At 38.1% G+C, this 16,551-nt stretch overlaps 1 protein-coding gene across 1 annotated transcript in view; it reads right to left on the bottom strand.

Annotated features, from left to right (window-relative positions):
* RALGAPA1 (Ral GTPase activating protein catalytic subunit alpha 1) overlaps nt 1-16,551 on the bottom strand; it is a 139,879-nt gene that overhangs the window by 68,232 nt on the left and 55,096 nt on the right. The window contains 11 exon segments of the mRNA XM_075753973.1: nt 2,799-2,857; nt 3,630-3,755; nt 4,741-4,869; nt 6,362-6,517; nt 6,629-6,727; nt 6,853-7,046; nt 8,597-8,749; nt 12,124-12,300; nt 13,448-13,561; nt 13,564-13,663; nt 15,892-16,016. Coding sequence (XP_075610088.1) covers nt 2,799-2,857; nt 3,630-3,755; nt 4,741-4,869; nt 6,362-6,517; nt 6,629-6,727; nt 6,853-7,046; nt 8,597-8,749; nt 12,124-12,300; nt 13,448-13,561; nt 13,564-13,663; nt 15,892-16,016 — 1,432 coding nt within the window.

Here is a 16,551-nt window from a genome sequence, read left to right as displayed (position 1 = left end):
CAGGTAGATGACGTCAGCTGCTCTTCCCTTATCCACCGATGCTGTCACCCCATCGTAGAAGGCCACCAAATTTGTCAGGCACGATTTGCCCCTAGTGAAGCCGTGTTGGCTGTCACCAATCACCTCCTTACCTTCCATGTGCCTGAGCATAGTCTCCAGGAGGGTCTGCTCCATAATCTTGCCAGGCACAGAGGTGAGACTGACCGGCCTGTAGTTCCCTGGATCTTCCTTTTTACCCTTCTTAAAAATGGGGCTTATGTTCCCCCTCTTCCAGTTGGCGGGAACTTCGCCGGACTGCCAGGACTTCTCAAATATGATGGCCAGTGGCCTGGCCACTTCATCTGCCAGTTCCCTCAAGGCCTGCACACGCAACTCATCAGGTCCCGTGGACTTGTGCAGCTTCAGGTTCCGTAGATATTCTTGAACCTGATCTTCTCCTACAGTGGGCAGTTCTGCATTCTCCCAGTCCCTGCCTTCTGCGACCTGGGCAGTGTGGCTCAAGCATTTGCCAGTGAAGACTGAGGCAAAGAAGTCATTGAGTACCTCAGCCTTCTCCATATCCTGGGTAACCAGGTCACCCATTTCATTCTGGAGGGGACCCACATATTCCCTCGTCCTCCTTTTCTCACTAACATACCTACAGAAGCTTTTCTTGTTGTCCTTGACACCCCTGGCCAGACTAATTTCTATCAGGGCTTTGGCTTTCCTAACCTGAGCCCTGGCTGCTTGGACAGTTTCTCTGTATTCTTCCCAGGCTACCTGCCCTTGCTTCCACCCTCTGTATGCTTCCTTTTTTTGTTTGACTTTGCCCAGCCTTTTTTTTTTTTGCCTTTTTTTGTTTGACTTTGTTTTCAAGCAAAACGTTTTAATGTTCAACGAGCTGATCTTTCCAGTAACATTTTTCAGGCATGCAGTTCTACTATTTTGCATTTGTTAAGTAACACTGTACTGGCTGAGCATAAATAAACACTTCACCCAAATACATATGGCGCACAAGTGTGCCCTTCCTTGGTAGGCATTACAAATTCCTGTTCTAGTCCCATAGGCAGGACTCTATAATTGAAAGCCTCTGGGGATGGTGTGTTGGTTTTGCGTGGCAAGGTTTTGGTAGCAGGGGGGGCTACAGGGGTGGCTTCTGTGAGAAGCTGCTAGAAGCTTCCCCTGTGTCTGACAGAGCCAATGCCAGCCGGCTCCAAGACAGACCCACCGCTGGCCAAGGCCAAGCCAATCAGCGCCTTTGTGATAACATATTTAAGAAAGAGAAAAAAAACAGTTAGAGAGCGCTTTTGCAGCCAGAGAGAGGAGCGAGAAGATCTAAGAAACTCTGCAGACACCAAGGTCAGTGCAGAAGGAGGGGGAGGAGGTGCTCCAGGCGCCGGAACAGAGATCCCCCTGCAGCCCGTGGTGAAGACCATGGTGAAGCAGGCTGTCCCCCTGCAGCCCATGGAGGGAGGATGAGGGGGTGTAGCGATTCCACCTGCAGCCCGTGGAGGACCCCACGCCGGAGCAGGTGGAGACACCTGAAGGAGGCTGTGACCCCGTGGGAAGCCTGCGCTGGAGCAAGCTCCTGGCAGGACCTGTGGACCCATGGAGAGAGGAGCCCACGCCAGAGCAGGTTTGCTGACAGGACTTGTGACCCCGTGCGGGACCCACGCTGGAGCAGTTTGCTCCTGAAGGTCTGCACCCTGTGGAGGAGACTCACGTTGGAGAAGGTCGTGAAGGACTGTCTCCCGTGAGAGGGTCCCCACGCTGGAGCAGGGGAACAATGAGAGTCCTCCCCCTGAGGATGAAGAAGCGGCAGAAACACCGTGTGATAAACTGACCGTAACCCCCATTCCCCGTCCCCCTGTGCCGCTGGGGGGGGTGGAGGTTGAAGCCGGGAGTGAAGTTGAGCCCGGGAAGATGGGAGGGGTGGGGGGAGGTGTTTTAAGATTTGACTTTATTTCTCATTCCTCTACTCTGTTTTGCTTAGTAATAAATAAGATGAATTCCCTCTCTAAGTTCGGTCTGTTTTGCTCGTGATGATAATTAGAGAATGACCTCTCCCTGTCCTTATCTTGACCCATAAGTTTTTTTTTAGTTATACCTTTTCTCCCCTGTCTAGAGAAGGAGGGGAGTGATAGAGCGGCTCTGGTGGGCACCTGTCCCCCAGCCAGGGTCGACCCACCACAGATGGGTAAGAAGGAACAAAATCCTAAGCAAATTAAGAAACAGAAAACTGGTAACTATCCTCTCTGAAGTTCTCTATTTGATGAAGATGCTCAGGTTTAAGCATCAGAGTAATCACTCCCAGTTTAAAGCTTAGCTCAATATTTTCTGCTGCTTTTCCATGCTGTAGAGAAGGGCTCACGTATCTTGCATTATTTCTGTTTTTCAAATTAAATCATGTGGTCTAATAAAAATAACCATACCTCCCTCATAAATAACCTTGTCCTTAATCAAAGTAAAAAATGCCTCTCTAGTACAGAAAATTCCTGAGCTGAACGCCAGAGTAGGCTGGAAAAGCATACAGCTTGTACTCTTACCCATATTTACACCCTTTCCTATCAGCGACTATCAGAGAAAGGATACTGGGCTAGACCAGCGTTTGATCTGACAGAAGATATCTGTTCTTTTAATATCTCTGTTTACAAACAATTTCAAATTCACATGGTGGACCACAGTTTTGATAGTGGTGAAGAAAACCATGAATAAAATACATATAAACTTTTACTTTAAGCTCTCTAATATATCCACCTCAAAACAGCATAATAAAGAAAATAATCTATTCATTTAGAAGCTCTTTTTGTATGACCTACCGTGCAGGACCAGATGGCTCCTCTCTTGCTGAACTTAACACAGTTTTAATTATGAGCTCCTAAAATAAAGAGGAAAATATTCACTGATTTACCAATAACTCCATCACATGAAGCATCAGAAGAAGAAAATAAAAAATAAAAGCACAGGTAAACAGCCATTACACAATAGAAATAAGGAAGAAGAAATTCAAAATCAGCCCTTAAAAGGGTGTAAGTTTTAAAGCAGCTTCCGAGCCATCATCTCTCTCTGAAATGAAACAGTTTGGAAACTTACAGGGAGCCTTTCTGAGACATAGTAATCATACCTGACACACATACAACAATTAAACACACGAACTGAGCTCTGCTGAGTTTCAGTACACTACCCAACTGTTACGATAAGAGAGGGTAAGGTCTCCATTAATCTTTGCTTTTTGTCTAGAAGAACATACTGATGTACAGAGGTTTTCTAAAGCCCCCAGGAACACAGAAAGAGTTCACCAGTTGTGAATTCTCAATAAATTATGAACCTCTCAATCTCCTTGTCTCAGCTGATTAAATCTATGAGACCTGCAAATAGCCCTAATAAGAGTAGGCTTGAAAAGGTGAGATAACACATCAGTGAGATAACACCTAATTTCCTCTTACAAACATACAAACCCACTTTATTAAGTTAATAGCAGTTATAAAGTTTGACAAGATTTTATGGGATCTTGAGCCTTACAATCTATTTGAAATTATTTCTGAAAAGTCTTAGAATTTTAAAAGTTTAGCTAGTATTTCCTGGAAAAACACCATGTTAAACATATACTTGGTAGCTGTATACCATCCAAATATTCTTAAAATTCCTACCTTAACATCTGTAAACTGAGACACAGCTATGTCAGGAATGTTTGGGTGAAGAGCGGGTAGTTCATGATATAAATTGGGAAAACAGACTAAAGATCCTAAAAGAACTTGTGCTTCAACTCTTGGTGCCTAAAAGAAAAAAAGGTGTGGAGAAATATATATTCTTATTGCAATCAGGAAGCTGATATTTCTAGCTGCCTTAAAAGAGAACAACGGCTGAAACTCTACACAGATATTTCCTTTCTCCTTCTGCAAATTCTGTAGAGCTGAGCAAAGCGAGACCACAGCCCCGTGAACTGCTACTCAGGTGACACCCCGTGCTCCCATTTTCCATGGTGGTCAAAAGGAAGCAGAGGAATTGTTAGGACTACAGACAAACGACTGAGCTACTAACTAGGCTTGGGTCTTAGGTTCAGCTAATTGAACAGAATGTGGAAAACTACTGGGCATGACATGAGACATTGCTGGACATGACAGGTAACTGTAAGAAGCTGACAGAGGCTTCAGATAGTACCTTGAGGGAGGCTGGATTCCATAGATGGTTACAGGGTGAATGATGTGAGAAACAGTCAAAATTCAGAGACAATTGGGAGGGAGTAATGAGGAGCTTTGAGAAAGTACAGTCATGCAAGGCCAACAGCACCTAGGTAATCGTATCAGTATTACTACATAAAGTTGAAGTTGGCTGAGTAGCAATATCAGAAATACATCCAAATAGTGCAAACACTAGAAGACTTGAGTTCTCAAGCCTGATCATCAAAGTCATTGCATAGCAGAGATATGGAGGAATAAATATACTTTTAAAATGAAGGTACAGTCAAAATGGACATTTATTGTAAAACATTTTAAAGCACAGATAAATGGCAGTCATGATTTCGAGAACTCTGAAGTAAAAGAAGATTCTCTGCTTCAACAGTAATTTTTGCATTCTTCACATATTTTCTGGAGAGGGCTTGCATGCGTAGTGTTCTAGAATCATAGTATTTGTATTTGCTAACTGTTACATTGAATTCTGGGGTCAAGTTAACACCCTAGTCAAGGAAAAATACCTCTCAGTTTTCTCTCAAATCCTTTCCACTTGCACATAAATGAGAATTAACTGATGAATACTTACATTGAGAAAAGAAGAAGCAGCCACTCTTCCTGCTGCTACAATGAAATCCATAATAAGCATGGTGGCACCAGGCAAACCAAGTGAAAAGAACTGAGGCGAGCAGTGCTTGATGATTGTATTGACAATATCCTTGCAGAAGGAAAAGGGAAAAATGGAAAAGAAGAGTATCAACAAGATGAACAACGAATGAAAAATCAGCAGGTATGTACCAAAGGTCAAAGTAAAAGCACAAGAAAGCAAATTCATTGTTGGCAATTAAGACACTCATTACTGAGCAAGGAGTAGCATAAAAAGGTAAATTCCTTAAGTATACTCACATTAATTTAAGTAAACTGCGGTATACCTCATAGATCAACTTAACCTTGGACACTATTGTATGAGCTCGGTACCAGGTCACATCTTATATTTATTTACATTTAGCTTTTAAGAGTTTTATAAATGATTAACCATTCATTTAAATATGTACAGAAGAGATACAGTGAGATAACCAGCTATTATACCTTCTTAACAACATGCTTAATCCTCTCCAGCAAGTATCACCTGACTATAACTTTAAAATAGGTATTAGCCTCTGACATATATCCACATGGAACCAAAATATAAAGAAAGAATGGTAATAAAGTGTTTTATAACATGTCTGGTATATAGTTATTCAACACAGCGTATTATGTTCTTGCAGACTTAGTGAGGCAGTTTTTTAAATGCCTGCACATGATGCAATTTCTTCAAAAGTATTGGAAAAAGTATACAATGTTTTCATTATTAAAAACCCATCCCAAGTTCACAGATAGACAAAAAAAAAATAACCCTTTTCCTCCTTTGAATACTTCTCCAATAGTAGTGATAATCCAACTAAATGGCAATATGTTATAGGAAGATTTGCAATCCAGCAAGAAAAGCAGCATAAACTGGTTGTCAGAGGACAGAAACTGGAGATCTGTCCTATCCATAGCCATCTATGGAATAATTTTGGATTAGTTCTATTTTTCCCTGTTAATGAAAACAGGGTTGTTTGAACCTTTGATCTCCCTATGCCTCTAACTAGTCCTCAAAAAAGTTCACAAAACCAACTTTTTCACACTTCTGACACAAGCCTTTAAAAAGAGTGTTTAAGTCATACAGTATTTTCAGACTTGTTCACATTAAAATCTATGAAAAAGATCTACTCCCACTGATTAGATACACTCAGTATGTCTCAGTTTGCTGGTTCCTATACTTGCTGTAGAAGTAAACTACTCCAAAGTAGTGAGCACAATTTACTTTCCCGCTAGCTAAACTGTTGCATCAGGGAGCAAGTAAGAAGAACAGTAGACCTTAGAGAGATCTGCTTCCTTCTCTTTCTTGCATGCTTCAATCTGTAACATACAATCAGTAAAAAGTGAAAGAGTACCTTTTCTGCCCTCATATTTGCTTGAAATGGACTACAAAAAAAAAGCATTCCTGATTACAACCAAGAACATGAGGGCCATTTATCAAAGTTTAGAAAAAATATCATTCACATAACTATTTTCAAAGACAAAGTTAAATTACTGAGCTGAAAATCCACTCAGCATTTTTGATAAAACAATTTCATTTTTAGTTATAATGTTTATATTAACCTGAATTTTGTAATTAAACTTACTTGATCAACATGAAGAAGTCCACAGTGCATTATATTGTAGAAATGAGTTAAAAAATCCCTGTTTGGAGAAACATCTTGTCTTCGCTTCATTGTCTTACAAATGAGTTTATAAGCATGTAGCTTTCCTTGTTTGTATTTATCAGTCAGCATTGTTGCCTACAGTTTTAGAACAATATTTATTATTCATAAATAAAAAAATTACATTAAGCACTCTTTACACCTACATGAACTTTTATTTCTGTTTCACTGCGTAGTGCTCAAATTTACCTTGAACAGCCATGGTGTTAGAATTCTCAGTGGTGGAATTAAAACTGGTGGAGATGGTGAAGTTAGGTTATCTGTTGAAATACCAAGATTGTCTCTTATCTGCAATTATTAAAAACAAAACAAAAAGAGAAATATTTCTGGTAAATATGTAAGGCGGTGGGCTTTTTCCTTCTGAAAATCCTGCCCTATCAGGTCAGGTTGGAGAAGAGGTTCAGTTCTTTTACCTTGGCCAGATTCTGCCACAGTTCACACAGGTAATCAAAAACTTGGGCATGAATCTCTGGATCCATGATGCTGTTGACATCTCCCAAAATTCCCAGCATTCGCCTCCACATGACAGTAGCAACATCTGCATGCCATCCTGTAAGCGTTCCTCCAGCCATCACGCTGCAACATTCTGAGGGGAATTCACTAGTTTCTGTAAGGGAAGCAAAAAGTATAGTGAAACCTACCTCTCCAGAGAAAGAAAAGTTCTGATATAACTATTACGTACATAGTTTTCTTAAAACCAAAGGGGAAAAAGGGGATCAGGCTTTCAGAGTAAGGTATTTCTTACCCTATTCAGCCACCTCAATGCTGGATATGTCTAACTATATGTCTATTATCAAATTCTGTAGAGGAAAAATTGTCCTGTTTCTTATATTCTTTCCATAAATAACATTTAAGGTCACTACTACAGCTCTAATACGGATCTGACGGACCTAGTAAAGGCCACTCCTTTTGTAAGTGCTGTCTTACATTCTTTGGAGTCAATGAATCTCCAGAACTCCACTTGCCTGCTTCCAAGTAAAATTACAATTCAACTTTACATTTTTTTTTCCAATAAAACACAAAGACAATTTTCCTTAGAATCTAGTAGGAATGTGTTTTATTGCAAATTGAAGAGAAAGGTGAGAGTAAACTTGTCTTTGACTACTGCTCTTTAGAAGCAGTACATGCGTATGAGTGGAGAGGCAACATTCAGTAACCTAGCACCACAGTCTAACTGTCACCTAGCTCTCTCTACACATCAGTGCTATACGAATGAACGTTCTTTTTTTAGGTGGAACATGATTTATCTAGTTTGTCCCTACAAAGAAAACTTCATAGATTATGATGGCTAAAGTCTACTCAGCTCACACTTAACGAGCATAACAGCCACACGAAACTAGCTAATGAGCCATAGTTTTAAAGCAGCAGGCATCCAGAATCTCCGTTCCGCCCCTCTCAGATGGATTCTCAAAACACCTCAGCACCAGAATTTGCTGAGATTTTCTGAAAATCTTGCAGCTCCCACAGGCATACAAAATCAAAATTAAATCTGAATCCAGCCTAATCACATAGCCTCTTTGTTTGAAGATCTGGACCACTGTGGTAGAGACACTAATGGCTTCTAGGCTGTAGGTTGCAAAGTACAAAACAAAATGATGATATTTCTGTCCATCAGTAGGCTACTTCAAAGAAAAAGGTCTGAAACACACATCAGACACTCTTCTGTTTCATGAGACCAAATACAGGAGAAATGCGAACTTTGTATTTACAAAGTGAACGTATCCTAGAATTCAATAGCTAAGATAGTTGAAGTAATTAGAAATTCATTTAAATATGAAAGGGAAAAGAACCAAGCTTCCAAGAAGAAATTACAACATTACTTTAGAATTATGTCTTATTATTTGTACATCAATGACAAAACAGTCCGTGGCAGGGCCACATACTAGACTAAGCTGCCATGACTTTAAGCATCAAAAAGAACAATTATAAATGTGTGGACTATTAATTCACTGCTAATAATGCCAAAGAAATGCAAGATAAAATGCAAAAGGGTTTTGTTTGCTTTTAAAGGAAATCACTGTAATTAAGTATTTTTAAAAGCGCAGACAAAATAGTCTCGTACAGGATTGTTTACAACTAACGTGATACTAGCTACTTCACTATATTGCATTCGAAAGAAAGAAAGAACAGGTTTATATTTTCTATTCCAGATATTGCCTAGGTCATCTGGCGTCTGTAAAACAGAGTGGTGGAGCTTCTCATCCAGCTGCAGATCCTTCTGCTCAATATGATCTGCATGAAGAGTGGCAGGAGAGGGTGTCTGTGATCGGGATCCAAGAGCAGATTGGATTGGAGAAGCACTTTCAGAGCCTGCAAATGCAATTTTTAACAGTTACCTTAAAAGCCTTTTCTATTTTCTTGAGCTACTGAAATGTTGTCTAAACACAGCATTAAAAGAAAACTGAGCTACTTTTATGTATCAAATCGGGCCAAGAAAAGATATAAAAACTGTAAGCAGATCTCCCCGTGAATGGTGCCCTGAAAGAAAACAAATTACATGCACAAAAGCCGAGAGATGAACATCAAAATCAGATAGATAAATGGATTAACAGAGCTCTATTTTAGGTGCAAAGTAGCACTTTCAGTGTTCTGAACCAGTCACATTTCTCTCCACATTCCCTCATCTAAATTTCTCTCCAGCAAAGTGTTTAAGCAGTTTTCCTGGCACAAGTGCTTTTCCAGGTTTATGGATGCATGCAAGTTAATTTATAAATAAAAGCTCAAATCAGTAACTGACAATCTTTGATGTTTATCTGCTGATTGGGCAGAGAAAATCCATATGGAGGGAATTTCTGTATAGTTAGAGGAATGTTTTTTCCTCTAAGATGGGAAAATACAGGTGTTTGAATGGCAGTGCTGCAAAGGCATTTTTCCACGATCACCACTGAGCAACCTCTCCAGTCAATTACTTGGTCTCCTCTACTGGGAGATCTGTGGAGCGGGAGTAGGTACTTGTATTTTTCTTCTGTACTACCTTAGTTTCAATTCCTGAATTTGCCTAAGGATCCTTATAAAAAGCTGAGTTCGGCCAGAACAGTCACATGGCAGAAAAAAAGAGAACAGATATTCACCACATAACTTCCCTACACATCAGCACAGGTTAAAATGGAGGAATTCAAACCTATTAATTTTAACTCTTAGATAAACGTAGCTGGGACCCAAAATATTACGTGTGAAGTTCCGTATTAGAGATAAACTGAACTTTAGGGGCAGCAATGAAAAAGGTGAGTCTTTTTAAAATAGTAATCTTCCCAAATTATTGGCTGCAAAGTGTTCTTTCTTGTAAAGAGAACAAATTGTTTGAAGAACTTGACAGAAATGTCAGTGTTTTCAGAACAGAAATTGCGGTAAACAATCTTAATTACATTGCTAAACTGCAAAGGTCTCTATCTACTTTAAATGGCAAAGGCAATGAAGCTTTTACCATCAATTTAAATCAGCTTTATGCAGGAGAGATGGGCACTACAGCTTCACACACAGACTACTGTTTCATGCAACAGGTAATGATACTCTCCCTCTTGCTACTGATCACTTGTTTTTCACATGCTAACAAAGATAATGTAAAATACACACTTAACAGACGTTCAAAGAAATCTTTGCCTACTTCTTTTCCATTCTGCTCATTAAGTGGGGATGGATGAAAGTAGATCAAGAGTGAGAAAGAGTGACAGGGAGGAGAGAAAGTGAGGGAGAGTGGGATACAGAGAGAAGGAAAGGGAATGAGATGGAGAGAAAGAGCAGGAAGGGGAGGGAGGGAAAGAGACCTTCGTATGATGGAAGAGAATGGACAGAAATAATTATGGAAAATTTGCTGAACTACTAGGGTCTTCTAAGAAGCATCAAAAGATACTCCAGTATATGTGGATCCAAATTTGACTGAGACTACTATGGGTCCAACTTGTTCTAGGACTAGTAAACAGCAATCAATAGTAAACGCAATCATTTGCTAAGAATATGAAATAATGCCTATATGCCAAGAAGAAATTTTCCTTCCAAAAACATTCAAAGCAAAACTATTTTTAGAAACAAGTAGTTTTCTGAGCAGCAGAACCACTGAAAAGTCATTCTTACGAGTGTGTTTGAAGTTGAGTTTCTGCACAGATTTGCTGGTATCTAATACAGTGAACTCACATTGCAGCCTCCCTGTCATGGGACTCTGCATACATGCAATTTTCACTAGATAGCTGCCTATCTTTCATAAAACTTTGAAGAAAATAATGCCCTTCTCTTTTCTTATATGTTAATTAGCAGAAATTAGACAATAGGCTCCAACGTGTTGGAGACGTGGAACAGTCAGAGACAGACAGCATAATTGCACAAGTCTTGCTTCCTCAGGAAACCCAGCCAAATGCACGTGACACACAAAAACTGCCTCTCTAAAACAGTGGTCCAAACAACAAGAAGAGACAGCCACAGATCTCTCAACGGACAACTCAGTCATTAATTGTAATCTTATCGATTCAATTATAGTGCAAACTTGGACAAAATACCAAACAGTAATGAAATTATTAACATATATAAACAAACAGAACAGATTTTTCTGTGAGGACTTTCAACAAGCACACAGGAAAGAGAAAAATGAAGAGAAGAAAAGTCAAGCTGAACATTGCTGAACAACAATGTCCACGAAAGCTAATACCATGCTTCTTTCAGCAGAAAGGCAATTTTAGAAAGTGAAAACTGTGGCAGGGGGAAGTAAAGATGTCTTTTAATACGCCTGAAAATGCAGAGTTTGATTTCTCAGAGAGAACAAGACACTGCATGTAGGTATAAGCTTTCACAGATAAACAGGTACTTGTTCCCAGGGTTGTAACAGGAATGGTAGTGTGTAAAAGTTACGGGACAAGGAATATGAAAATGACTATGGACAGTTTTACTTCTCATTTACAAAATCTGGGAAGAGTCTGTTCTTTCAAATACTCCTCAGAGAGGAAGATTCTTTCAGAGAGGAGCCCATTCAATTTGGGTGAACTGCATTACTTGGTGGTTGCTAACCTAATTGCTATTCTCTCTCTAAAGAAACAGTTGCAAAGTAAACTGGTGGACCCTCAAGCTCATAAGCTAAGGCTGTGCGACATTGCTTCCTAACAGGCTTACTTTTTCATGAAAACAACAGGGAAAGTAATAAACAATTCTTAAATTACACAAATGGAAACTGATCTTAAATGGCATGATAACAATTTGCATATTAAAAGCTCCCAGTTACACAACAAACTACATAGAGGGAGGTTAAGATGGATGTATATAAAAGAATCCCATGACACTTCAGAGTGATACACTGGTTTGGAAGAGCACTGTCAAAGCCTTCCAAGGAAAAACTCTTCCCGAAATCAGCTATTTGACTACCAGTAATAGAAAGACACTTGTAGGAGGTCTAGCATACATTATGTGGTAAAGAGTTTTCTCCCTGGTAATTGTATAGATTTTCTCAAGGAGGGTTTAAAATACATTTAGCACCAAGCCAAGGATCACATGGGTAACTGAGTCAGAAAGAGGTTTCCCACTTATGCTATTTCACACATTACTTTCAATGGCAATCAAAAAATAATTGAAATCCAGGAATCATCTTATATAGAATATAGATTCATTGCAGAAGTTGGAACTTGCATTCTTCAGGATGAGTGGAAAATTTCTGAAATAAATGCCTTTTTTTTTTTGCCTTTTTTTTTTTTTAACTACTTTACCAGTAATAGTTGCAGCTTCAGCAGACAATGGTTGCTGATTGAGACTACTTGTTTCCGAGTCTATGTGGAGTGTAGTCAGACTGGCCACTTCTTGCTCCTCAGCACTCTGTTGCTGGCCTGAAATTGCATCAACGTCAGTGGAAGCTGGCGTCCCTGCCTCAGTGCCAAAGCTGAAATCTGTATGAGGAAAGCACTGTATTAACTTACAACCTCAAAATACCACTAATATAAAACCCAAAAGCCCAGGATCTCCAAAATCCTCCATGGAAAACTTACGTGTGCATCTCCTATGCTACTAACACACTGTTGCAAAATGACATAAAATCTAACAGCAGAAAGTAATTACTATTATGAATATTCTCATTTCTGTCGCAAACTGTGACTGTACTTCTGGAGAAGACATTCCTATTGCATTTCCTGTATTCTGCTTAGTTGCTGTAAGTGCACCTACGTAAGAATAAAGTAAAAATAATGGAAACATACATTAAGGAATTTATTTGCAAAACTTACAAGCTGGGAGAAATATCCAAGTTGGTGTTAAAGCACTAACTTCAAACTAAAAATGTTATGGCAAATAATATTCTAACAATGGCTTTTTCAACACTAAAGAAAAAATGTCATGCTGAAATGTAGGTTTAAATACCATTACTTAGTTGCATAACATCTACATATCTAAAAATTGTAATTTCTTCACTAAATTCTACCATATAAACATTATTTCTCTTACATAATACAGAAGTCATAATTCCTAGCAACCATAATGACCCCTTCTGTTGAACAGGAGTGGGAATGGATAAATGAAGTGAATGAAAAGCATTATGTTATTACACAAAGCATAGTAATTTTAACAAAGCATAGTAATTTTACTATGATATTACACTGAGTATCTTGATTAACCTATAGCTACGCAAAGACCACTGTAAAAATATCAGAAGCCTATCCTTAAATTTTACCTAAATGTTTTCAAAATAATTAAAATAACTTCCAAAATAAGTAACTTTTCATTTTTATATTTTGTGCAAAACAGACGGATATGCTCCAGGGAGAAGACAATATTGCTTTCTAACTTCTGTTCACGGTTGTTCTGCTTTTTGCACAGCAGTACTGCAGTGCTGTTTTGTTGAGTACACTATAAACACAACAGCCTCTCTCAAGAACTCTGCTTGCTCCACTAACTTGCTAATGACTTCAATGGGAAATCAAAATAAGCTCTCTCTACAGAAAACTGCTGACATACAACTTTACAAAAAAAAAAAGGGGGGGGGGGAGGAAATTCACAATCAATCAATCAAAAATGTTATTACTTTTGGAAAAATATACTTGCTTTCAAATTTGCGGCCATCATACTGGAAAGCGCTGAAAGAGTCAGAGTGGCTATCTGAACTGATGAGGTCACTGCTGCCCGCACTGGCAGGTGATGTCCATTCGGAAGGCACACTGGGTCGTCTATAGGACGCATTTGGTTCTGTTTGTTCAATATATCAGGAAGGTCTTTGGGAACTTCCAGGCTGCCAGGACTGCTTCCTCTTCTTGTCACATTCTAAACATTGAAGACACATAAATTATCGTACAATCTTGGATGGCTGATTTACATAAAATGGAAAAGCAATCCACATTTGCAAATGTCAGAATGTAACAAATAGTTTGTAAGTACCTAAACCAGAAATTGTCATCAGACTACATACATAGCCAAGGCTTTCCAAAACCCCAGACAGGCAGCAGTAAGTAAAGAACACATGCAGTCACAGAATTTTGCAAATACAAATTTCATGTGCACAATGAATTTTTGGGCACATACCTGAAAAGGCTAGGATTCAGACTAGCATGTGCCACACACATATTAGGCAAGACTTGAGAGAGGAAAAATAGTAAAAAAGTATATTATCTCCAGATTATGTCTAAATTATGAAAGAAACTTGTTAACCTTGGTTCAGACACAAGCAGAAAAAAACTGTTGAGGAATTTTGTGTTTTCTGGCCTACAGGCTACCATGCTATAAGCAAAAATTCAATGTACACCACAAGCAAATGAATATACTAATCCATGCATTAATTTTCCTATGATTAAGCCAAAATCTTAGTATTGACCTGGACACCAAAGACAGCATAATAGCAGTAACAAGGCTTATAGATTTGCTCATGTAAAACTAAGGTGGTGTTCTATTTGGAGTCTTTAAGCCATTTTTTTTCACAGATAGGACTGTTTGTTTGAGAGAGAAGAGAGATAAAAGTAGTAAAAGCTGTTTTATGAAACAGCTTGAAATCTTTATGCATTATGAGACTGAAGATGACTTCATTTTACACTAGGCCCAGTAACTTGTCTATTCTTTTACTATCACAGAATCATAGAAGCTACTACTAATTAGAGATTTACTTAGACTGGCAAGCTTTTCATGATACAAGGTTTTAGCATTCAACAGATATAACAACCTAAAACTAATCTTAATAAGTTGGTACTCTGTTTTAAGAAGGAATATCTATTTTTGTGTGCTAGATTACAAAATCAGTGGCAGTTTCAAAATATTTATTCAACTTATCTTGGCTGGATTTTGCTACCTAATTGAAAGTATCACTTCTCCTGTCTGAAGTATTAATCATCAATACTCCTGTCCATCTATGTGAAACAAAGAGTATTTCCTCTCTTCTCTCTCCTTCTGTGGCCAGCCGTGATGATTTCAGTTTTATTAATTTGCAGACTAAGTTAATGGGGTTTTTTTTATAGACTTCAAGTTAACATTTTTGTCTTGTAACTCATAACTTAGTAAGAAGAAAACTTTGCACCAACAATCAAGTTTCATAAATATGAGTTCAATACAAAAGAGAAAAAAGTACACATTTGGATAAACTCTATAGATCCTCTCTTGCCATTTATAAAATGTGATAAATCATTTTTTTTAAATTACTTTGAAGAATCTTCTTCTGACCCTTATTAGCAACAACCTAAACTACTTGTTGAAACTTTCTACAGGAGCATGTCTTAAAATGACCTTCTTAAAAAAATCTTTAAAATTCTAGGCAGAAAAAAGAACTGAACAACTTTCAAATGTTACATTTGTTACCCACTCTGTTCTTAATTTGCAACTTTTTTTTTAATATTTCCCTTTTGTTGTTAGTTAATAAACAGTTATCTGTTCAAAATCAGTGTCTTGTTCTGTAAGCATTCAATAGTAACCAGAAAATCTTCACTTAAATTGATTAAAATTTCTCATGATGAATGACATTCCAAACAACACAATACTTCTGGAAAAGCATAGGAAGAAAGCATATGAAAAATTGGTTCAATTAGCAGAGAACTACTTACATGAAATTATTCAACACTTGTAAGTGAAATAAAAAAAATGATGGAAAAACATATTCTGGTGTAGTCTGTTGCACTGACTATACCCGTAGAGAATAGTACCATACTACAGCATGGTATCTAACTATGTACAACACTGAGGACTGAAATTTACATATAAATATTATTCTGAAAGTGTCTGTGTACAAGATCTTTACAGGTGCAATTAAGGCTGTTTAATTCAACAAGACTATTTGTCTGACAGTAACTTCTACATTGCTTCACAACAAAGATTTAATAGATATGAAAACACAAATGGCATAAAATAGCATGAATCTATCAAGGCAAGGAACAATTAAGTGACATTCTTAATTCTTTCTGATTCATAAAATCCAGAGAAATACATTTTAGTGAACTGATTTATAACGTCATCCATGAGTTCACGCATACTGCAGACTTACTTATTGAAATGTAGGAAGTTTAAAGGCTTACCAGCACACTACCACTGCGGAGTCTCTCAGCTATAAATTCATCCATGAGGTCAGGAACATTTGTATTGCTACTGCCAATATCACTATCAATAGGGTGCAGCTTTTGACTCATGTCCTCTCTATTAGCTAAAAAAGCAAATGAACAACTGTATATAGTAAAGAACACATCAAGGCATTTTCAAAACAAAAGGTAAACAGATGAGAAAACCTGCTAATTAACACAATTAAAAAATCAAAATCGCCAACATGCATTTTAGGAATTTCCCTCTTTTAAAGCAGATTCTACTTTAAAGAATTAGTATGGCTTCTTCTTCCTACTAAGCAAGGGTTAGTGGATTTCCAGTACCACCTTTAAGAGCAAGAAGCTTCTAGGTAAGCACTACTCAAAGTTGTTAATGCTTGCTTTAAGGATATAGCATATATTTTTCCTCCATATCACGACAAATAAGTAATAAATCCTAAAAATTTTATATGACTCCTACAGGCTCCTTCTTCATTGCATTCCTAATGAAGAGCAACGTAGTGGCAAAAGTAAACTAGGTTGTAATATATACTAACAACAAATGTCAATGTGGCACTGTATACAGTAAGTATAAATTGTGCAAAGAAAATCTTACGTAATAAAATCACATGCTAGTATATGGAATGAAAATTCAAACTC

This window comes from Balearica regulorum, chromosome 5, assembly GCF_011004875.1.
Source record: "Balearica regulorum gibbericeps isolate bBalReg1 chromosome 5, bBalReg1.pri, whole genome shotgun sequence".
Lineage (NCBI taxonomy): Eukaryota > Metazoa > Chordata > Aves > Gruiformes > Gruidae > Balearica > Balearica regulorum.
This window is presented reverse-complemented; position numbering and strand designations above follow the sequence as displayed.